The 24185-nt window shown below is 37.3% G+C and overlaps 1 protein-coding gene across 1 annotated transcript in view; it reads right to left on the minus strand.

Moving 5' to 3' along the window:
• The window catches only part of FRYL (FRY like transcription coactivator), a 215933-nt gene that overhangs the window by 55520 nt on the left and 136228 nt on the right, over window positions 1-24185 (minus strand). Inside the window, exons 20-34 of the mRNA XM_068974804.1 lie at window positions 23917-24102; window positions 23563-23649; window positions 21311-21579; window positions 18894-19089; window positions 18020-18144; window positions 16048-16105; window positions 13667-13758; window positions 11401-11573; window positions 10109-10269; window positions 9450-9560; window positions 8365-8519; window positions 7967-8066; window positions 6617-6785; window positions 2386-2645; window positions 1868-2008 (exon numbers count right to left, since the gene is read on the minus strand). Of these exons, the coding sequence (XP_068830905.1) occupies window positions 1868-2008; window positions 2386-2645; window positions 6617-6785; window positions 7967-8066; window positions 8365-8519; window positions 9450-9560; window positions 10109-10269; window positions 11401-11573; window positions 13667-13758; window positions 16048-16105; window positions 18020-18144; window positions 18894-19089; window positions 21311-21579; window positions 23563-23649; window positions 23917-24102 (2283 nt within the window). The remainder of the gene's footprint in view (window positions 1-1867; window positions 2009-2385; window positions 2646-6616; window positions 6786-7966; window positions 8067-8364; window positions 8520-9449; window positions 9561-10108; window positions 10270-11400; window positions 11574-13666; window positions 13759-16047; window positions 16106-18019; window positions 18145-18893; window positions 19090-21310; window positions 21580-23562; window positions 23650-23916; window positions 24103-24185) is intronic.

Consider the following 24185-nt stretch of genomic DNA (forward strand, 5'->3'; position numbering starts at 1 on the left):
ATTAAGAAATTATTATCATGAAAAACAGCTATTTTAAAATTTCTGGCAAATGGCAATTCCCTGAATTTCATCTTGAAAAGTGAAAGTGTTAGTCACTCAGTTGTGTCTGACTCTTTGTGATCCCATGGGCTGTAGCCCACCAGGCTCCTCTGTCCACGGAATTCTCCAGACAGGAATACTGGAGTGGATTGTCCTGACCTTCTCCAGGGGATCTTCCTGACCTGGGCTTGAACCTGGGTCTCCCGCACTGCAGGCAGATTCTTTACCATCTGAGCTACCAGGAAAGCCCAGGAATTTCATCTCGGCTTCTTGGAATTACAACTTCATGCCTGTTTCTAGTGCCAATCCCAACTCAGTCATTCATTCCTCCAATTAAGGGGAACTTCCTGTGTGCCAGGCACTAGTCTAGGCTCTGACAAGAAGGCAATGAACTAAATAAACAAAGATTCCTGCTCTTTTTTTTTCTTTTTGCTGCAGTGCACGTCTTACAGGATCTTAGTTCCCTGACCAGGGATGGAACCCAGGCCATGGCAGTGAAAGCACCAAGTTCGAACCACTGGGTTGCCAGGGAATTCTCAGATTCCTGCTCTTAAGAGCTCAGAATCTCCTGGACTAACTGAGGCAAAAGTAATGAGGCAAAGAAATATACAGTAAGTTCAATGATAAGTGTTAGGAAAACCAATGAAACAGGGCAAGAAAAAGAAGAGTGTATATGTGGGGGCAGGGCATTTGCAGATTTGAACTAGATGACCAGCAAAGGTATCAGTGAGAACAGCCATTTGAGGAAACATCTTAAGAATGTGCAGAAATGAGCAACTGACTGTTTGGGGAGAGAGGAAAGCAAATGGCAAGGTCCCTGGGTGAAATCCCTGAGTGAGAGCCGGGCAGCAGGGGGTTCAGCATGGCTCAAGGGCAGGGGGCTTGAGGGGGACTGTTAGGACATGTGGTCAGATAGCTAATGTGGGATCATGTTTTGTACTACATACCCACCTTTCTCCAAGTGCTTCTCAATGTAGATTATTGTGACATGCCTTCAGGACAGGAGATGATGGGTAAAGCAAGGCTACTCAGTGGTTCATTTCAAGGAGGATCCATAAGAACTTTTAGAGCAACACTGTAGAGCTAGTTTTCTGTGGAACATACTTTAAGGAGATGCTACCCTGTGTCTAACAGTTATATCTACATATACACACGTCTGTGTGCATGTGTGTATATTCAGTTTAACCTTTGTGTTTGATAGTTCCATATTATTCTCTTGAGCAGATTTAAGTACTGTTCTTTCTTCAGAAGATAAAGGCTGTACATTATTCACTGTATATCTCTTATGATTTTCCCTGCTTCCAGAAGCCTTTAGGGCATGATTCTATAGGTACTGAGCTCTCACTTCTCATCATGCTCTAATATCCCAATGTCAGCTGCTGATAGGAAAAACTACTAACATCTCTCCACTTTCATCTTACTTTCTGTCCAATAGCATCTCTAATCCTCTCAGACAGTGGTGGCTCGAAAGTTATCCACTCTCAGGACTCTGCAGTTTTCCTCCCTAGCCCTTACCATGACTGTACATCACTAACCTAGTGATTTAGTCATTAAATAAATTAGGTGTAGGTTCAAAGAATAAAATCTGTGGCATCCATCAGCTTATAATGCCCAGAACATAGAAGAGCACTTGGCCTGTAGTACAGCCAGGTCATATTTATTAAGTGAGTCAATGAGCGAATCCATGTGCTGTTTCCTGACTGTCCTCCTCCTGGCCCCTGCTTCGCCTCTGCTGTTCCGCTGCTGCCCAGATTCTGACATCACAAGACACTGGGTAAGTATACATATACATATACATTTATGAAAGCGAATGAACTTGAACACGTACGTAAGGCAAGAGGCTTGGTTCACTATTTACTCCACAAATGCTGATCAGAAAGTGCAATATTATTTTCAGGTTTTTCGGCCAGCCATCTGCGAGTGTGGTCCACACGTTCTCCACCTCCGACCAGGCCAGCTCATCACCATACTAGATACAGGAAATACAGCACACACTTCAGCAGCACTTCAGTAACAACCATCCATTCAATACCAAACTCATAACATCGTGAAATATTAGCAAATAATGCTTTGACAGACAGCTTTAATCTTCCCCACATTGTAGAGAAATAATCATTTCTTTCAACAAATCTAAATACAAATATCATTAATCACATATGATTTTAGCTCCACTCCCCAAAAGATACTTTATATCTGATATGAAGCTTTTTTTTTTTCTTTAAAGAAAGGAACTTACTTATAACACATACTTGTTTGGATTATCTAATCTCTTTGTCTATTTCTAACCTGTTTACTCCTCCTAATTTGGTAATTCTGTGCAGGAACCACAAATACAAAACCTGTTACCTTTGCTGTCATGTACATCAGATTGTTCAAAACCATGGCAGTGGCTTGCGGGGATCCCCAGCCTTCTCCTCGTAACCAGCGCCTGCTAGTCACCATCAGTTCTCGGTCTTTTAAGGAATCATCTTCATCCTCATCGTGTCGCCTTGCTGTGGGCAAGGGTTTCAAATCCACCAGCTCGATGTTGTTCATCCACGGTAATAGGTAGTGCAGCATTACCTGTCTCCCAGCAGGGTGAGCTGTCTGAATTCTCTGGCTTATCTCTGTAGTTAAGGACAAGTCAAAGAGGGAACAACTGATGTAACTGTGCTTTCCTTTGATTTGTAATGAATTTAAATGTAGCTCTTTGATTCTGAAAAAACAACAAGCCAGATTTTATTCACTAAAGAATTATGAGCATTGTTTCTCCTTTTAATAAATCTGACCTTGATGACATCATAAAGAAACGGAAACAGCTAACATACACCACATACTTAACTTTTATATAAAATATCTCTGGTAGTTAAGAAAAATGTTTGCACACTATTGGTGAGTCTGTAAATGGTGTAACTGCTATGAAAATAGTGTAATGGCTCCTCAAAAAAATTAAAAATAGAACTACCATGAGTTAGAAATCCCACTCACTGCTGACTATATATCCAAACGAACTGAAAGCAGGGTCCTGAAGACCTAGTTCACAGCAGCACTATTTACAATGGCCAAGAAGTGGAACCAATCCAAATGTGCATTGCTAGACAAATAGATAAACAAAATGTGTTTTGACACACACTTAATAGAATACTCTGCTGCTTTACAAAGAATGGAAATCCTGTTACTTGCTACAACATCAAAGGATCACCTTTGAGGACATTATGCTAAGTGAAAATAGCTAATCATAAAACCACAAATACTGTAAGCTTCCACTTTTATAAGGTATCTAATATAATCAAGTTCAGAGAAATAGGAAGCACAATGGAAGTTAACAGGGGCTGGGGGAAGTTCAGGAAAAGGGGAGTTTACTGTTTAGTAGGTATAAGTTTCACTTCTGTAGGGTGAAAAACTGCCGGAGATCTGTTTCACAACAATATAAATACACTAACACTACTGAACTGTACAGTTAAAATGATTAATGTGGTAAATTTTACTATATGTGCTTCTTAACAAATAAAAAAAGTAAGACAATCTTTATACATGGATTAATTTAAAGTGACCCATGAAAAACCTCACATATTTAGGTTCTATCTAGGGGAGACTCCTATGAAGTGCTTATTACTTTTACATTCATCTCATATAGTGCTCATGATAAACTGTGAGGTGCACAGTTTGAGTAACGTGTGCAAGGTCAGAAAATGATCAAGTGGCGGAGGATTCAAATACAAGGTTGATTCCAAAGCCCATGAGTTTTTATATACTGTTTACTCTCCATAAATCACTTTAAGTAAAAACCTTCTCTTTCCTCAAGTCCCCCTTTGCCCACTACATCTTACACTTACAACTTCAGAACTGGGTCTGAATTCCAGTTCTACCACATGTACACAGATTGACCTAGGACCAACTATCAACCTTTGATCCTCACCTTATTATTCTCCAAGAATGTAACAAAAGTAGTTGTGTCACGGAGTTACTGTGCAAACTCAACACAGTGCCAACAATCTGCTCAGTCCAGTGCCTTGCACATATTATGCTCAATTCCAACTTTTTAGAAGAACCCCTTCTTTAAAGTAATTAATTTAATTGGAGAATAATTACTTTACAATATTGTGGTGGTTTTTGCCATACATCGACCTGAATCAGCCACGGGTGCACACGTGTCCCCCATCCTGAACCCCCCTCCCACCTCCCTCCCCACCCCATCCCTCTGGGTTGTCCCAGAGCACTGGCTTTGACTGCCCTGCTTCAAGCATTGAACTTGCACTGGTGATCTATTTCACATATGGTAATATACATGTTTCAATGCTATTCTCTCAAATCATCCCACCCTCGCCTTCTCCCACAGAGTCCAAAAGTCTGTCCTTTACATCTGTGTCTCTTTTGCTGCCTTGGATATAGGATCATTATTACCGTCTAAAAGAACCCCTTCTGTTAACAGGTCAATATTATTACCACAAGTATGAAATATGAGACCTGGAGCTCTGAATGAAGAGATCCTGGCTGAGGGATTTTAAGTGTGTATGGGAGCCAAGGCTATGGCAGCACCCACTGCCATCCTGACCAATTCCATGACCTCTGAGATACCAAGGACTCCTCTCTTCTGTGCTAAAGCCTCCAGGAAAAGCCCAGGAACCTCCAAGAAAAGCCTAGCAGCAGAAGAATTAGTGGAGACAGCGGTTAGCTTCCCAGGTAATGCTAGTGGTAAAGAACCCACCTGCCAAGGCAGGAGACTTAGGAGACTCAGGTTCGATCCCTGAGTCAGGGAAGATCCCCTGGAGAAGGACATGGCAACCCACTCCAGTAATCTTGCCTAGAAAATTTCATGGACAGAGGAGCCTGGTGGGCTACAGTCTGTAGGGCTGCAAAGAGCCAGACACAACTGAAGTGACTTAGCACGCATGTGGTTACTGCTTTGCACTGACGACCATCCACGTCCATCCTGAAAGGGATGTCGGGACTGCGGAAGTTGGGAAGAAGGAAGAGGCATGACTGCTGCTATTTACCAGTGCAAACCTAACGTGTGTGCTGCTCTAAACACTGAATGTTAGGAGGATTTAAGTTGTTTCTTCCACCAATCAGATCAATTAGGGGTGGGACTCAAACTCTCTCCAGTGCTAAAATAGGCACTGTGGAAAAGATGGGCCACGAAGGCGGAGGCCTCTGTGCCTTGAACCTGAATGGAAGGTTCAGAGCCCTGGTATCTCCTGCATACCAATTCTGGTGCATTTGCAGCACTAAGATTAGAACGAGATCTTACTGAAGATGAAGAGCAGAAGAGTCTTTTGTATTATAACTAATAAACTATTCAGTTAAAGGATTTATAAGCACTATGGAGGCATCTGCAATAGTGTGTTCATCGACCAAAAGGCTCAACCTGGATGAGCTCCCTAATTATCTCAAATCTGAGTCCTGGGAAACCCATATATATACATATAGGACATCTTGCTTGACACATAGCCCATGCTTTAGAAACTCAAGGCAGGAATGTTTGTTGGACCCAAGGAAAGGAAACTGGACCAGGAAGCAAGGTGGGTTCCTAGCTATAGTTCTGCTTAAGGCAGTGCAGTATGTTCCCCTATGATGAGAGGTCTTATAGAAAGAAACCTGTACCCTTATCCCTGCCCATTTATATTATTAAAAATAGACCAATATACAAGATAAACCACACACTAGAAGATTCAGGAAGTTTTATGTCTACTAAAGGATTATTTTCAAATTGCCTGTGAAGCCCCCTCCTACTTTTCTTTTTTTGGCTAGTGTGAGGTGGAGAAGAGAGGTCAAGTTTAGAATCCCTTTAGAGATCTTTAATAAGCAATCTCAGTATCAAGGTAGATCAGTATTAAAGAGTTCATATTAAAGGAAAAAAACCTCTCTTATATAAAGACCGGTTTTGTTTTAATTCAACCTCAAATTTCATAGATTTACACTTCCTAGAAGACTTTTATTTTTTTGGGCTCCAAAATCACTGCAGATGGTGACTGCAGCCATGAAATTAAAAGACACTTACTCCTTGGAAGGAAAGTTATGATCAACCTAGAGAGCATATTCAAAAGCAGAGACATTTTTTGCCAACAAAGGTCCGTCAAGTCAAGGCTATGGTTTTTCCAGTGGTCATGTATGGATGTGAGAGTTGGACTGTGAAGAAGGCTGAGTGCTGAAGAATTGATGCTTTTGAACTGTGCTGTTGGAGAAGACGCTTGAGAGCCCCTTGGACTGCAAGGAGATCCAACCAGTCCATTCTGAAGGAGATCAGCTCTGGGTGTTCTCTGGAAGGAATGATGCTAAAGCTGAAACTCCAATACTTTGGCCACCTCACGCAAAGAGTTGACTCATTGGAAAAGACCCTGATGCTGGGAGGGATTTGGGGCAGGAGGAGAAGGGGACGACAGAGGATGAGATGGCTGGATGGCATCATCAACTCAACGGACGTGAGTCTGAGTGAACTCCAGGAGTTGGTGATGGACAGGGAGGCCTGGTGTGCTGTGATTCATGGGGTCACAAAGGGTCGGACACGACTGAGTGACTGAACTGAACTGAACTGAAAAGTAGTTTTTTCAAAATGGTTGCTGAAAAAAAAAACTACTAGCCTGTTGAACAATCATACCTGAGAACATGGCGAGAGTTAGCTCGGGATACGCCCTTGCTAATTCTTCGGACAGCTGATAGTAAGACACGGAATACAGATGCGGCAGAGGGGCCAGCTGGCTGAGAGCACCGTCCGCTCTCTGGACCTCCAGCTTGTGAGCATAGCGAAACATCTTCGGTTCCAGGATCTACAGGAATGTAATCCATCCATGTAAGATTTTGTGGGTCCTCTAAATTTCAGCTATAATTAAAAACATAAAATTTTCTCCCAAGAAACATTATAGTTTGAAAGCTACAGAGTTGTATACATTGTAAAGTTTCTTGGATGCTAATCTTTAATTCCCAGAAATGTTTGCAAAAGGTCTCTAACTCTTGTGCTTTGTAATTCCAAATGAATACTAGGACAGAGGGTTATAAGGATCAATTTATCTTTCTTTATAGCACTTAAGGAAAAAAAAGGACCAGTCCCATCTTGACAAGCTCTGTAATTCTTTACAAGACTTTAACATTCCTTGTATTGGATGCCAGTAACAATTTGAAAATAACTCCTGCAACTTAATATACAATTATTTGAAGAAGATTTACCACTTTTCCAATTCAAAATTATGACTATATAAAAACATGCATATGTGAAAAAAAAATCTTCAAACCTATTTTGCTTAATCATGGATTAAATATAAAATACAAGCAGAAAATTCTTTTGATATTATACTATACAAAGAGCTATACCACTCAACCTTCTTCTTAACTAATAAAGACACCAGGGTATAATCCCTCAGATTATACGTATATAATAAAGATACTAGGGATGATCCCTCAGAACCACTTCAAACCCTTTGGAAAAATGTGCATCTCCTTGAATCCCATTCTTAAGGTTAAGAATGAAGAACCACATCCTACCATCAATGGATATAACCATATATCCAAGTGAAATTTCTAAGTTATTCGTCTCAGTGTAATAAAACTCACAAAAGGTTATCATAAAAGAGCTAATTACTTTTCACTTGATTCTCCAAAACTGACTCACATTATTCTTATTTGCTCAACAGAAACAGGTGAAGGCACACAGAGGCCCTAACCACTCAACTTTTCCAAGTACTCACACAGAGACACAGAGGCACACACACAGGTGAGTGTGGGGGTTATCACACACAATCCTCTACAATACACTCAAAACTCTGCATTATTTATAGACTTAAATGACCCATATTATCTTAGTCTTCTATTTCTAATGATAATTAGGAATCATACCATACATCACTGTTAAAAATGAAGATGAACATTAGCATACTTTTAAGGTAAGAACAGACTGCTGTGCTTCGTTAAGTCCCGAGCAAAAATATATTTTAATTAACATTTGTTTACAAACCTGTAAAAGTTGCATAGCAACTTCATAGATACTTCGAGAAGAATCAGCGGCTTTAAACAGTATCAGATTGAGGAGCATCACTGTGTCACACTGATAATCCCTAGGGACAAATTTCACATGTTAGATAAACAATGTTTAGAGGCTTTCATGCCAGTTAATAAACATGATATGATATAAAGGGAAGGATGCAGGCATGCAGGAGCTAAGCCTATGGGGTGACTGTATTTTTTTTTTTTAAAGGCAATAGGTACGACAGATAGTAATCATTATCACTATTTGGTTAGATTTTGTTCGAGTTTAAGGTAAGAAAATATTGGTTTATTAACATTGCTGAGTTCAAAAAGACACATTCTGTTTAAGAGATGCTAAATAATGAAAGACAGCAAAATCTAGAGTACCTGTTCTGGAAAACATTAGCTATGGCCTTGAAACAGCCAGCTGCCACTCTCTTGGAACCAGTGTAACAGCGATCCACCGCCCAATACATCAGGTTGCTCTGATCCGGGTTCAGCTCCAGCAGTAATGTAACTGCCTCACAGCCCAACTGATGAACCTAAGTAAAGGTCACAAAATTGCCCAGGACAAAGAAAGGGATATATTATTTATCTACTCCTCTTACATTTCAATTAAAATAATACAGTGCATATATTTATTGTATTTCATCACAAAACTCAAGTCTCCTTTAGTTCAACTCTTTCTGATTTTATTCAACCAGCAGAACCACCAACACAGAGAAATTAAATATGGTCTCCTGCTTTTTATATAAGACTCTTAGTCGTACAATTCAATTTTCCAGCAGAGCCCCGGAGGTGGCTGATGAATAGGAACAGTGATTAAGTGCTTTCAGGAAAATGAGTGATTAACCTCCCCAGCTATTTTTGTCGAAATTTATTATTTTTGATAGCCCAATACAAAATACATTTCTTCCAAGGGGAAGAAATGTAAGGCTTATTTTAAATTGTGAAGTCTGTGTATGGTATGAGTAATAAGGGGGGAAAAGTGATTAATTGGAGAATTATCAAAAAAATTAAACAGAGCAAACAGCGTATTTCTTCCATGGAGCTTAAAGTATTCCACAATAATACTCTTTTACTGATTTAAAACCCTTTTTGAGATAAATACACACTACTATTCTAATCCTCTAAGAGGGAAATAAAAATTATTTACATGAGAACTAAATAAGAATTAGAAATCTCTTAGTTTATGGTGTCCTATTTAGTTTTACATAATATGTTTTGGGCCCATACTCTCTTAAGACCACATGAACTGTAGCCGACCAGGCTCCTCTGTCTATGAAATTTCCTAGGCAAGAATACTGGAGTGGGTTGCCATCTTCTACTCCAAGGGATCTTCCCAACTCAGAGATGGAACCTGCATCTCTTGCGTCTCCTGCACTGACAGGCAGATAATTTAACCCTAGTGCCACCTGGGAAGCCCCCAAATAATGCAATGCAGTGGTAATTTACTACAGAATTTTAATTACCTTTTTGTCCAGAGAGTCCAAAATGTTATCCAACCATTTGTACAAATAGCCATCTGATGAAAGTCCTACATTATCTGCAACAGGGCCACAACAGAGTACAGCAGACATAGCCTTCAAACAATAATATTAGAATTACATTTAAAACATTTCAGAGGTTAAATGTTGGTTGCTTAATGAGAAGAGGCACGATATTTTACTCATGCTTATATAGCCACAATATCTTTTTTTGTTTACAAAGAAAAGCATAATAGTAATTTTTGAAACTAAGAAATTTACTATGAGCAGTACATAAATACATGTACATGATACTACATTAGACATGGAGTTTGAACAGTACTGGAGGTGAAGGGAAAAAAAAGATCAAGAGAAAGTACTTAAGTAAGAAAAAAAATAAGTATTTTTTGGAAGCAATCCTCAATTCTTTAAGAATGTGGCTTCCAATTTTCATAGATTCTGGAATATTTCTATATTACATTTTATGCACTTAAATAAAGTTCCAGAATAAGTATTTGAATACAACAGGCAAATATATATTCTATTACTCTCAGGTACTCTGAAGAAATCCTGATCCTTTTTATAACACCAGGCACTGAGAGAGAAAAAAATTTTAACTCCACTCTTAACCTAAGAAAAAAGAAGTCAGATTTTTAGGTAAATACCTTCAGTGCACAGTACTGATGTCTGTTAATTTGCATATTTCTATCACTGTATCTGTCCAAGGGTGTAAACATGATGCTAAAAGGACCTGCCCAGTGACTGAACAGCATAAACAGACTGTGACGAAGGCTCTGCTGAGGAAAAATACTTCTTCTCTGGTGCACTGTAAATAAAAAACAGGCAGAAAAAATTATTTCCATTTCTTCTTCCCTTAATAGGCATGTCAGTTTATTTGTTATTGGATGGTGGTGATGTTAGTCGCTCAGTTGTGTCTGACTCTTTGCAACCCCATGGGCTGTAGCCTACCAGGCTCCTCCGTCCATGGGATTCTCCAGGCAAGAATACTGGAGTGGGTTGCCATTCCCTTCTCCAGGGGATCTTCCTAATCCAGGGATTGAACCCAGGTCTCCCATACTGCAGGCAAATTCTTTACCGTCTGAGCACCCAGGATTGTTACTGGATATATAATATTATATAAAAAGAAAGCAAAAGTTTTCATTTTAACCTACTCCCAACCTCCATAGTAACAGAAATTATTTACATTTATGCATATCACAGGAACAGAGCTGCAGTGTACATTATCATGTTAAGTGAGATGCAGTGTTATGTGAAATACAGCATCTTGGCCGAGTAGAAGTGCATGGCAGTCACAATGCTCCAGAGCTGGGCATCAGGACCCTGCTTCTCTCCCTGGGTTGCTGTTGGCTACGTGCTAACCTTGGCCAAAACATTAACACAACATACTTCTGGATCATGATTAACTGGTAAGAGAGGGCTTTGGACTATATATACCGTTTTCAGCTATACAACAATCATTACATGGAATCTTGACATATTGATACATAACAGACAACAAGGGAGCTGATCTACCTGCAGTAAAGCGTGAGGTCTGGAGTCAAAACCCACTCTGCTGCCTTTTGCTGCTGGTTTAGGTGATCTCCAAGAAATCTTTTCACTTAAAAAAAAATCTATTCTACAAGCTCTCTGCAGCACTCCTTGTTGAAGAAACTCAACAGGATCATAATGAACCAAAGTAGAAGTTGTAGACAAGTGCTGAGTAATGGATTAAATCATATCTTTACATTAGTGAGCTTCAGCTCAGACAATGTAGAGGAAACCATGCTCTTTTCCTCTATAGAGCATCATTTACTTCTCAAGTTCCAAAAGTTACCCTGACATATTTTTCAAATGTTCACAAGTTGCTTGTCAACTTAGATTACCATTCCTCAGGGGGAGAAAGATTATGAGAGTCTCTTAATATTCATTTATGGGTTTGAGGAACTAAAAATCATACCTGGAACATTCTGAATGATATTCGCCACTAAGGCACTAAAATGGCATCGTATATCCTTCAGTGTATCAGAATCTTTTTCATTTTCTGCTTCCAGGAGTTGTCTAGTTAAATCTACGTATTCCAATAAAGTGTTGTTGAGGAAATGTGTTTCACTATCAAGGCCACCACTTGCACTGAAAATATGGAAGAAAATTCATGTTAAGGAAAACATGATTTTAAACTATAATTTAAGTCAACATTATTCTCTCCATCAAAATCTATGGCTTTTCAAAATAAAAATATAAGGAGACACAACCGGAACAGGGAAGATCAGTTTAGAAGGTAGAAAGAAGAAAGACTAATTGTGTATATTTACACAGTTGTCCTACATATATGCCTTTAGCATAATCAATCAAATACCCATCAGGTACCTATTCTCAGCAAAAATGACTGCTATTACTGGGGATGCAAAAATTTAAGAGAATTCAAGTAAGACTGTTGGTTTTTTAATCTTCTATTTTAGACCTTGGAAGTTTCTTCAAGAATCTCTACAGGAAGATTCTCTGAGGCCAGGGTTCTGGGCCTAGAGTCCACTAACTGCAAGAATGTCACTGGTGAGAGAGTCCCCAATCCTGGATTCCAGTCTTGTTCCATCAGTTATTAAGTATGTGACCGGTAGGTACTTGAGAGTGTTTTGCCAATAGAAATTTAGTTATCTTTTCCTTGTTATATTTATTTGAAAATACCTCTAAAGTTTATGATTCCAAAAGTAAAAATACTCTTTCAATAGCTACAAATAGTTTTTTATAAACATCCTAAAGCCATGAAAATCAGAGTAAGGAGCCACAGTGATTGTACAGCATATAAAAAATACCGGTCTATGACTATAAAAATACATTGAATGTATTCATGATGAAACTCTCCTTTATTCCTCAAGTGAATGTTTTTAAACTCTGGGTCAACACTTCACAGTGGCTGGGAAACCAACATGGTAGATTGTAAGCTGACTCAGAATAACTGAGTACCTACTATGCGCCAGGCACAGAGGATCGACTGATTGAACAAACTGAAGATCCCTGCCTCCTGGCCATGCCAGAATTCATCTTTTTTACCTTAAGCGAGAGAGAAAAAAAAAAAAAAAGTCCATAATAGTGTTCATTTTATTTTGATTTCTCTTGGGGCAAAAAACAACCAAAAAAAGATAAATCCAAAAATAAAACATGCAACTGCATTACTAACATTACAATAAAAGCAAGAAAAAAAGAAAAAAGATTCAGATGTATTTTAGGTTAATTTTTTGCATCAAGTTCAGCAAGTGTCAAATTCATTTTGGCTAACTTCCATTGTTTTATTTTTGTGAAGTAGCAAAGGAAAAAAAAAGAATGATGCTTCTTTTTTCTTTCATTTGCTTTTCATTTACTATAATAGTAAATCAATGGTTTAGATTCTCTCTCATTAAAGCTATATTTTGAAAGCACTTGTGAAAAACATTCGATGTTAAATATGAAATGTGTTAGGCACACTCTGAAATAAATGATCAGGATAAATGGTAAAGTAATAATAAATACTATACTTGCTTATTAATATTTTTTTCCTCATGATCTCTTCTGGAAATGGTCAGATTCATCTTTTTACTCCTTCAATGGTCAGCCAACACCATTATGTTTCTAGGGAAACAGTTATTTCCCTACATAAAGCTGATGGAATTTTCCTCAAGGCGCTGGCCTTAGGGTCAACAATAATTTTAGGTTTTATGTTTTTTATTTGTAAAGCGTGGAAATAGAAATTATGTTTTTGGATTTCATAATTGCTCTAAGCACAATAGATTAACAGTTGACTGAAGTAAATTCGCCAAGTTTTTTAGCCTACATGAAAGGCTAAACTTTCATGTAGCCTTTAAATAACATGATTTTTACAACTCTAGAAAAAATAGATCTTGAATAAGGTAAGACATAGTTAAAACAGACACCCATCCCTGGAAAAAGAAAAGGTCGCTGTCTACTGCTTAGATTACTAGATCTCAAGAAATATTAAAATCATAAGTACATTCCACTCAACCTTTGCCTGAAGCAATTTGTACGAGTGATAGTTCTTCAATATATTTTTTAGCCATGGGCTAGATACAGCTTTAGTAAATAATATTTATAGTGGTGCAGATTTTTTGTTGTTACAAAGGTACTTTTCGGTTTTTATATATTTCCTAAGAGAAAAAAAAATTATGTTCTCTAATAAATTTCAGGTTTTAAAAATCAAAATCCAAAAAAAAAAATCAAAATCCAATACCTACCTGTGACTGATGACACCAGCATCTGCCAGCAGTTCAAATATTCGTACCAGTTGTACTCGTAAAATATCTCGACGCCTGCGCCGTTTCATATTCTATTCCAAAGATAACAAAGATTCTAATTAAAAGTCCTTTAAGTAAGTTGACAGAAAATTTGCTGGTGTAACTTAGAGGGAATACTGGGAATGCCTTACGAGTTTGGAGGCTTGTTATTTTGCTTCTGCAAGGTAGATGTCAGACAGTCTACGGGCTATTACATCAAAAAGGTATGTGTGGATTAATTTGAAATTAACAAGAAAATAAAATAAAATGACATTTTATATAGTACTAAACTTATGAAGGGAGAAACAGAATTAAGTCCATATTTACTTTATGGTTATTTTTAGGTCAGATTTCCTAATCTGACAACTTTAGAGGAACTGAAACAGTTAGTAAACTACTCTCTTTGGATGATAAAGAGTCCCTGAGATGCTCCCAATAATATGACAGAAAGGGAGGGAAAATATCACAAAGGGGACTAAAGAAACCTCAGAGATTTCATTTATACCATGATTTTTCACTTATCAGTTAATTCTGACACAAATATACAAGCAGAAAGAAATTCCTTTGATCATTATGGTGTGAATAAATATGTTTACCCTACTAAGGCCAAAGTATTAATGCCTAGAAGAGTCATTGTAACATCTCAACTTGATTCTCCTTCTAACAGGAACCAATATAATAGTAAGCTATAATTAATCTCCTATATCACTTTCTTCTTGAGCTCATCATTTCATTCATGATGTAATACAGACTACTAAGAATTCGTCTCTCACTTTCTTGCCTACAACCCAGTTTTCTGTCTTCCAAAACAGGCCAGTTGTGGATAACCAGTTCATTAAATTTACTGCTTCTCTGAGCTCTTACCAAGTTTGCTGCAATTCATACTGAATGAAATGGTTTCTTAACAGTGCTTGAGGATTTCTGCAAAGGTTTAGTTGACTTGCTTTCATTCTGTGTTCATAGAAAGACTGTGAGTCTAATGCTCTCAAAATACAGTGCACATTCAGACACATCACTGTGCATATCTATTCCCTTGCTATGATGACTTTTTGTCCTGAAATTGATTAGTATACATACTGCCACTTAATTTTATTTCCAATTCCACTTGCACTGTAACCGACATATTATTTTGAAGCAAATATCTAATCAATTACAAAATGGAGAATTATCACTACTCCACCGGGCTGAATTAGAAAAAAAGGAAGTGAAGAATTACAGATGCTGTCATAAGGTTCCCATATAAAGTAGCTACTGTCATCTTCCTCTCTTGCTAAAATTCCTCAGAGGATTGCCATCGTTGCTAGCAGTCATTCTAATTCAGTGTTCTACATCAGACTCATCTAAGGTGCTTAAGAAAATAGATTTCTGGGCTCTACTCCAGGGATTCTCATTGAATAGGCTAGGCCCAGGAATCTATAATTTTTTGCAAGCTCTCTGGCTAATTCTCAGATTCTACTGCCATATGGGGACCACTGGTCTATTAGATAAAGCTGAAACCAGGAGCTTTAATCCTTTCACGTGATAGTTCCTTTCTTGCTTTCCAGCCTAACATTCCATCACTTTCCCCATAACATAATTACAAAGAAAAACATGCAATGTCCAAAATTTTTAAAAGTAAAGTTTGCAAACGCTGTTCCCTCTACCTAGAATGTTTTTCCCTTGCTTGTCTACTGGGGAAATATGCTTCAGAAATTCACCTCAAATGTCACTACCTCAACTAAAAAGCTTTCCCTTACTCCACAGGCAGAATCAAAGGCTTTCTTCTCTGTAGCTCATCTAACCCTTTACCTATTACTTGATTTGTGTGCATAATACATTGTTGTAATTATAGATTATACAACATCTGTTCCACAAGAACTATGATTTCTCAATGTAGCTCAGAACCTGATGTGTAGATTTGGGGTTCTAGACCTGGGGTTGGAAGAATATACCCCTCAGGCCAGATCCAGCTCACTGCTGCCTGTAACTGTAACAGAGCCACACCCACCTATTTAGCTGTCTAGGCAGCAAAACTGAGCAGCTGCAACAGAGATGGGATGACCTACAAAGATGAAAATAACTATCTGGTCGTTTACAGAGATCAGTGGACTCTGATCCAGACTCTAACCACCCTAACTTCAGGCAGAGAAAATTTAACATCTGTATTACAGAATGGGTTTCTGAGTAAGATCTCCTGGGGAGTGGGGATGGTAGTGGTTTCCACATGTTTTAAAAATGTTGAAAATGGCACTAGACTTATTTACTTCTGAATTTCTAAATTTTGTTATACTATATAGAATATAGAAGCCAATTTTACGTGTTTGCCAAATAAATATTTAATGATATAAAACTACACAGTTTACCTCTGGCCTTCGTTCAAGTGCCTCTTTAATTATGGGATGTAATTCCTCTATTAGTTCCCTAGAAGAAAAATAATATACATTCTTTCAATTAATAGCCAAACATACACTCTGACCTGTAGAAATATGTAAATATTAATATATGATATAACCTGACAAATGTTAACCCTAATCTTACAGTTTTAAACACAATTTTTATTGTGGTTTTTTTTTTTTTGATTATACTACATGGCTTTATGGAATCATAGTTCCCTGACCAGGGATCAAACCTGGGTCCTTGGCAGTGAAAGCATGCAGTCCTAACCACTGGACCGCCAGAAGTCTCTGTTTTGTTTTGATTGTGAAATAACACATACACTCTGTAGAATATTTGAAAAATAGAAAAAAATGGTATAGGCCACTTATTCTAATTTGTAGAGATAAATACCTGTTCAATCATTTTATAACCCATATATACTTTACATAGTTGAAACTCTAACATACATAAAATATTATCCTTTTATCTTAAATTAACACTAGTATAAGCACTTTCACATGCCATTAATTAATTTATAATACCCTAGTATTGGGTTGAATATGATAATTTTCCTAACCATTTTCAGTTATTACTGACTCATTAAATTTTATCTGTTAAAACAAATAATGTCCTGTGAACACCTTTATATATTAATCTTTGATTTCAATTCTGATTATCTCAATAGGATTAGTCCTTACAAATGAAATTATCAGTCAAAAGGTATGAACTTCATGAAAATCATCTTTTTTTGCTTATATCCTGATTTTAAATTGTAAATGTACTCACTGTAGAAAATTGGGAAAATACAAAAAAAAAAAAAAAAAAGAAGAAAATAAAATCCATCCACAATTTAATTGTCTATAGAAACTACTGCAGACATTCAAAGTATCTGCTTCAGAATTGTTTCTATTTATGGGGATTTGTGAAACTAAGATAATTTTTGTACCTCATTGTTTTCTATTAGCACAACAGTGTATTTACTTGTCATAAAATAATCTTCCAACACTTCATTTATAATGAATGCTATCCACACCTACAGACATAATTTATTAACCTATTCTCTGTTACCTTGGAGACAAAACATCAAACATTACACCACATCAATAGAGGACAACCTCAAAAGAAAAAATTCAGGATCCAGAACTTCCCTGGTGGCACGGTGGATAAGAATCTGCCTGCCAATGCAAAAGACACAGGTTTGATCCCTGGTCGAGGAGATTCCATGTGCCGTGGAACAACTAAGCCCATGCTCCAAAACTACTGAACCGTGATCACTCTAGAAGCTCCATGCTGCAACTGCTGAGCCCACGTTCTGCAACAATGAAGCCTGCACATGCTAGAGCCTGTGCTCCTCAGCAAGAGAAGCCATGGCAATTAGAAGCCGACACTACGCAGTGAAGGGCAGCCCATGCTCGCTGCAACTAGAGAAAACTTGCACAAAGCAAGGAAGACCCAGTGCAGCCATAAATAAATAAATATTTTTTTAAATTCAGGATATAGTCAGCAATAACAAAGAAGAAACTCAGGCAAAAAGGAAGAATTGCTTTATGATTGTTAAAAACATCAAGAATGATATAAAATATGTACATAAATAATTCTTTTAAGAATAGTCACTCTCTTGAACAAGAAGGAGAAAAACTATTTTTAAGCAACAGAATCACTATGTAAGACAGGAGGGAAAATATACCTTTACATGGCATCTTATAATCTCTAGAACATGTTTATGTATAATATATGATTTTCATAATCAGTCTTTGAAGAAAATAGGGTAAATGTTAAGCAAAATTAGAAAATAAAGGTGCAGATATATTAAAGGAACTGCTAAATGTTAAATGGCTAGCTAGCTGGTAAAAGTCAGGATCGATATGAAACTATCCTGATAAGTATGCTACCTTGCCTTCTCAAAAAGTAGCCACATTTACTATTTTACTACATAGAGAAACATATAAAGATAAATACCTAAATGCTCCTGGGTTGGTCCTGCCAAGACCTAGAACAAGGGATTCAGTGATTTCCATGCTCTCAGAGCGCATCATTGGAACTATGTGCTTAAACAAGGATGAAGGGGATGGGATGCCAATAATCTGAAAAAAAGATATTGTATTTATAGTAGCCACTAATGATAGTACATTCAAATAAATAATATGACATTTCAACAATATTTGGTCACAGACAATGGAATAATGACATTTTAGAATGAATGGTGCTTCAGAATTCACCTCTAATGTACATCATCTTAAAAGGGTCACTGTGAATTTGCTCACTACAAATTTGTTAACAGAAGTGGGATTTGCAGGCCTCTTAATTCCTTACAGACACTCACTATCATGTAATACAGGCTGAATCCCTCCTTTAGCCTATTTCTTTTGACCTGTAAAAATAAGTAAAAACAAAAAACTACTTCTAAAAGAATCATCAGTGTTAAAGTTAAACACCCAGTATTAAGTTTTGTCAGTTTCCTTCAACCATCTGATAATATTTTATTTCATATCATGGAGACCATATCACTGTTCTTATCAAGTTATTTGTCCTACTACATAATTTAGGGAGATTCTAAAAGAAAAACTTTATATATTATTGGTTCCAACTAAGCATCCGTTAAAACATTGGGGTAGCCAAAAAGTTCGTTCGGGTTTCATACGCTGCTATGGAAAACCTGAAGGAACTTTTGGGCCAACCCAATAGTAACAGGGATTTCTTGAACCATTTTCAGTATTAGTGCCTGTAACTAACACACTTTTCAATCAAGTTACTTTATTGTCCTGAAAAAGAAATTTTAAAACATTCCTTTTATGCTGTCATTTGGATTCAATGACAGAACTCAAAAACTTACTTTAGAATCAATGCTGTAGCCACTGTCAGGGGTGGACGCCAGCGTCTCAGGAGGAGAACACCTCACAGAACCTGCAGATGTTGAGGATGCTGTGGAGGTCGCTGCGCTGCAGCAAAGAAGCAGGTAGTTTCTCCACAGGCCAATGTATGAGTCACTGCTTGTGGTAGTATTTACTTTCTTAGCATTGATGGGGCTACTGAGAAAAAGAAGAACAGGCAGATGTAAATAACATGTGTTTAAAAAAGTTTCTTTTAAACGAAAGCTCCTCTGTCCATGGAGTTCTCCACGCAAGAATCCTGGAGCGGGTGGCCATTCCCTTCTCCAGGGGATCTTCCCGGCCCAGGGACTGAACTCGGGTCTCCTGCATTGCAGGCAAGATTCTTTACCATCTCAGTTACCAGGAAAGTCCAACTAAAGGTAAATTTCTACCAATTTAGGGGAGATGGTTAGCATAACCACTGAATCTCTGTGGAATAAGATATAATGAGTAAAATACAAGATTGAAAGTTAAAACATTATAGGATCATTTTAACATAAACTATTATTTCTGTGGGTACAGTTAATATTTTATCAGGTCACATTTTATAACTTATTATATATACTCAACGCAGAGGAAAAAAAGTGAAAACAAAATGGAAATCACCATTAATCCAACGCCAAAATAAGCTCTATATATTCTTCTACTCATCTTCAATTCAGACACATGAATAAAGGTATAAATGTATCTCTTTTAGCTTATAAAAGCTGAATAATATTACTTCATTTGTTCTGTATTTGCTCTTTATACTTAACATATATGTTGAAACATCCTTCATGTAAATAAATATACTTCCATGACCTCACTTTTGATGACCATATATCATAGAGATTATGATGATTTATAGAGGCACACTTTCACTGTTGGATATTTAAGCTAACAGTAATTTTTCCCTATTATACACAATATTAAACATTTGAATATATGCTTAATTATAATAACATTTAATTATTTTCTTGGGTAAATTCCTGAAACTGGAATTGCAGAGTCAAAGAATATCTACATTTTTAAAGCTTCTATCAAATTTCTGTTTTGAGAGATTAGACCACTAAAATATTTTGGAACAATTCCATAAATATTCTCAAAAACGGAAAATTCTTTTGGGATTAACGACTGAGAGCAAAACAAAACAGGAAAAATACTAAGTTTTAGTCCTCACTTTCAGTAGGCTTATAATCTACTAAGATAAACAATACATATCATGCCACTGATTCATCAATAGTTTCTTAATATCTTAAAAAAGGTTCAGAGCACTGTGATGGGAGTAAAAGAACAACAACAAAAAAAACCTGTTTAAAAAAATCACCACCATCATGTGTGCTAGGGGAGATATACAACACAGAAATAAAAGTGTCAGATGGTGCTAAGTTTGATGAAGAAAAATAGAGCAGAAAGTGGATACAGGGAATGGTGGTAGGAGAGTGTATATTAGGTGGTAGGAGAGGTATTTTATCATTTAAAATATGGTAAAATAAAGGAGACTAAATAAGTTCATAAATATTATACAAGGTGGCAAGTGTCAATCTTCATTAAAAAAATGGCATCCAATAAACAATACCTGAGAATCTGTATCAATATATAATTAACAAGTATGTATGCTGCTGCTGCTGCTAAGTCGCTTCAGTCGTATCTGACTCTGTGCGAACCCAGAGACGGCAGCCCACCAGGCTCCCCCGTCCCTGGGATTTTCCAGGCAAGAACACTGGAGTGGGCTGCCATTTTCTTCTCCAATGCATGAAAGTGAAAAGTGAAAGTGAAGTCGCTCAGTCGTTTCTGACTCTTAGCGACTCCATGGACTGCAGCCTACCAGGCTCCTCTGTCCATGGGATTTTCCAGGCAAGAGTTCTGGAGTGGGGTGCCACTGCATATATACAAACAATAAAAACAAAACCAAAAAACGTATATATGCTTTTTCAAACAAATTTTCTTTGCAATTTAAGAATAAGACTAACCTGCAGTTTATAAAGCCATGGTCAACTCTCTGTCACATTGTCAGTTACCCTTAACTATCATGCTCAGAAACTCACTGAACTCATTTCCCTTCACTTCCCACCCTCCATCTACAAGCTTATCTATATCCACATCCATATTCATCTTCAGACTCTCTCCTCATTCATTCAATCATTGAACACAAAGTATGTACCAAGCAGTGTGATAATTAAGTAAATGAACAATTATAATTTGTAAGACCAAATTATACAAAGAGAATGAAAGGATTATATGACTATATCCTTTATAACTTTCATTGTCCTCCTTAACACACCAGTACATTATGGCATGTCATTTATGGGATTTCCAATTTGTAGAACTTTTCAAGTGCATGTGTTATGAAGGCTGACAGCCTATATATTATAAAATTTACACTAGGAAAATCACTTACTTTATATCAACTTGTGGGGATAACAACTGAAGCCTTGTATAGGCAAACATCCAAGCATAGCTCACAGCTGTAGGGCAGTGTTTTGGAAGGTTTTCTTGCTTTAAAAAACTGGAGAGACTTATAATCCATGGGTCTTGGCCTTGGGTCACATGTGCAAATATCCATATGTGTGATGGACTGATCACATCAAACTGGTGGCTAATGGGAGAGGAATTCCACTCTGCTAATGTCTGTAAATCTATTGAGCTCGGGCAGTACAGCAAAGTAGTCTAAGCAGAGAAAAAAATTCATTATTGCATATTTCAACAACTTTTGTAAGTTTTACCATATAAATTGCTTTAAACTATAAAAGTGGTCTACAGGTAGTTTCTACAACAGAGATTCTTAAACAGGGATAATATGAAGTCTGAGATACATTTAAGGAGGTACAGAATTCCTGAAATTGTATATAAGGTTTTTGTTCACATGCAGTTTTCTAGAAGAGATTATATAATTTTTATTAGTCTCAAAAAGATCTATAAACCAAAAAGGTTAAGAATCACCACTTATGTAATTCTTGTATGAATATGCAACTCACAGGATACTCAAGATACTAGAGAACTCAAAAATGAACCATTAACTTTCATGCTGATGTGCACTGCAAGACAAGTGAAAATGTCAGTTGCACAGTCATGTCCGACTCTGTGCGACTCCACAGACTGTAGCCTGCCAGGCTACTCTGTCCCTGGAGTTTTCCAGGTAAGAGTATTGGAGTGGGTTGCCATTTCCTTCGCCAGGGGATCTTCCCGACCCAGGGATCGAACCTGGGTCTTCCACATTGCAGGCAGATTCTTTACTATCTGAGGTGTCAGGGGAGCCACTGTGTACTATGTCTGCATAAGTGGAACAGAATGGAAAATGGGCTCCTCTCCAGAGCTGCTGCTGCTGCTGCTAAGTCACTTCAGTCGTGTTTGACTCTGTGCGACCCCATAGGTGGCAGCCCACCAGGCTCCACTGTCCCTGGGATTCTCCAGGCAAGAAGAGCTACACATTCTCAAATATTTGCTCAATAATAGTCAAAGCTCTTAAAATGAAGAGATAAAGACTTCAGAGCAAATTATTTTTGATTCAATAGACAACAAAAAATAGAGTCTTAAAAACTGAACAGAGGCTTGATTCACCTGATCATTCAACAGATATTTACAAAGGACCTGCTCTCAGTCAGGCACTGCTTTAGGCACTAGAAGAGACTCACTCACTTCTCTTCTTGTTGGCCAAGTCATAGTTAATAATCTAAAACAGAATTCTTTAAATTGAACAGAATTTTATTATCTCTCTTGGTTACATGTAACTTTGAGTTGTAAGAGTCAAGAGTTATGTAGAAAGCATAGAAACCTCTTGTGCAGGTATTGCAAAACAGGAAGAAAATAATTTCAATTAGTAAAGTTTGATACTTATTCTTATCAGTTTTGAAAACGTCATATATGACCTTTCTCCCCCAAACCAAACTAAGAAAGATAGCATAAGCTTTCTTAGTAATGTATGTGTTGATGAAGTGTTTTTCTTCATTTTAATGAGTGAAATTACATATGTTGCTGTTGTTTAGCTGCTAAGTTGTGTATGACTCTTTCGCAACCCCATGGACTGCAGCCCACCAGGCTTCTATTTCCATGTAATTTTCCAGGCAAGAACATGGGAGTGGGTTGCTATTTCCTTCTCCAGGGGAACTTCCAAACCCAGGGATTGAAACCACATCTCCTGCATTGACAGGCAGATTCTTTACCACTGACCACCAGGGAAGCCCCAAATTACATATGACTCAGGCATAAGATATTACATATTTACTCTATGCACTTGAATTTATATGGCAAAGCAAACAAATACACTTACTGCAAGGTGCAGAGTGCAAATTTTTTGCTTTGAATTTCAACAGAAAAAATTTCGATAGCCCTTTAACCAGCACATACAGGTCAAGAATACTATATGCCATAATCAATAGCAAACAGTAGTCAATTGCAACTCCAGATTTAATAGAAACTTCTTAGACTGGAAAGATTGGAATTTTACAAAGATAAAATATTTATATTTTTGTGGGGAAGAGTACTAACCATAGCATAATGTAGTGCCACTTTGTGTATGCCACTTTTTAAAAATTATTTTTTATTCACAAATACTTTCTAATGCATGATATTTGTAAAAGAAACTCAGGTATGTATGTATGTACATCTTAAGTTTCAAAACATTGCTGAATAGCATGAAATCATTACAGTTACCTGATCAGCCCCAGTGAGATGAATGAAGCTCTCAAGAATGGATGGGCTCAGCCTGTCCATCACATCTATGGCTAATTCATCATCACCCTATAAAAAAGACATCACATGTCTATTAAAGTTTAGGAATGTTTAAGAACAGCAGCCAAACCTAGATAAGCATTACAAATATACTTTAGCCCTATCTGTTACAAATGGAATAGAAGGCATGCAGGTGAGCTTAGAACCTCTCAAAAAGATCTTGTTAAAAAGTAAATTATACCTGCACGGTAAAAACAGAAATGGAACAAAGATGGACAAAAGGATAGTTTTTTAAGTATTTTCATTAGATAGCTGAATGAAATATCTAAAATTTACCTTAGGTATTTCCAAAAGTGCAAATAAAGCCCGTATTTCTCTAAGGACGCTGACAGCTAATCTCCTAGTGGCAGGTCGGCTGCTACAGAGAGTGACGAGTGCAAACCCTTCGACCACATGGAATACACTGGAATATGGGCTCCTTTCCAGAGGAGGGGGATGAGAGGCTCCATTAACTACACCATGCTTGAAAAATAAAACACAAGTTAAAAAAAAAAAGTATGTATTCCAGTAAAACAATTAGTAAAGAGTAAAGCAAATCATAAAAA

Source organism: Capricornis sumatraensis, chromosome 7 (assembly GCF_032405125.1).
Source record: "Capricornis sumatraensis isolate serow.1 chromosome 7, serow.2, whole genome shotgun sequence".
NCBI classification, from domain to species: domain Eukaryota; kingdom Metazoa; phylum Chordata; class Mammalia; order Artiodactyla; family Bovidae; genus Capricornis; species Capricornis sumatraensis.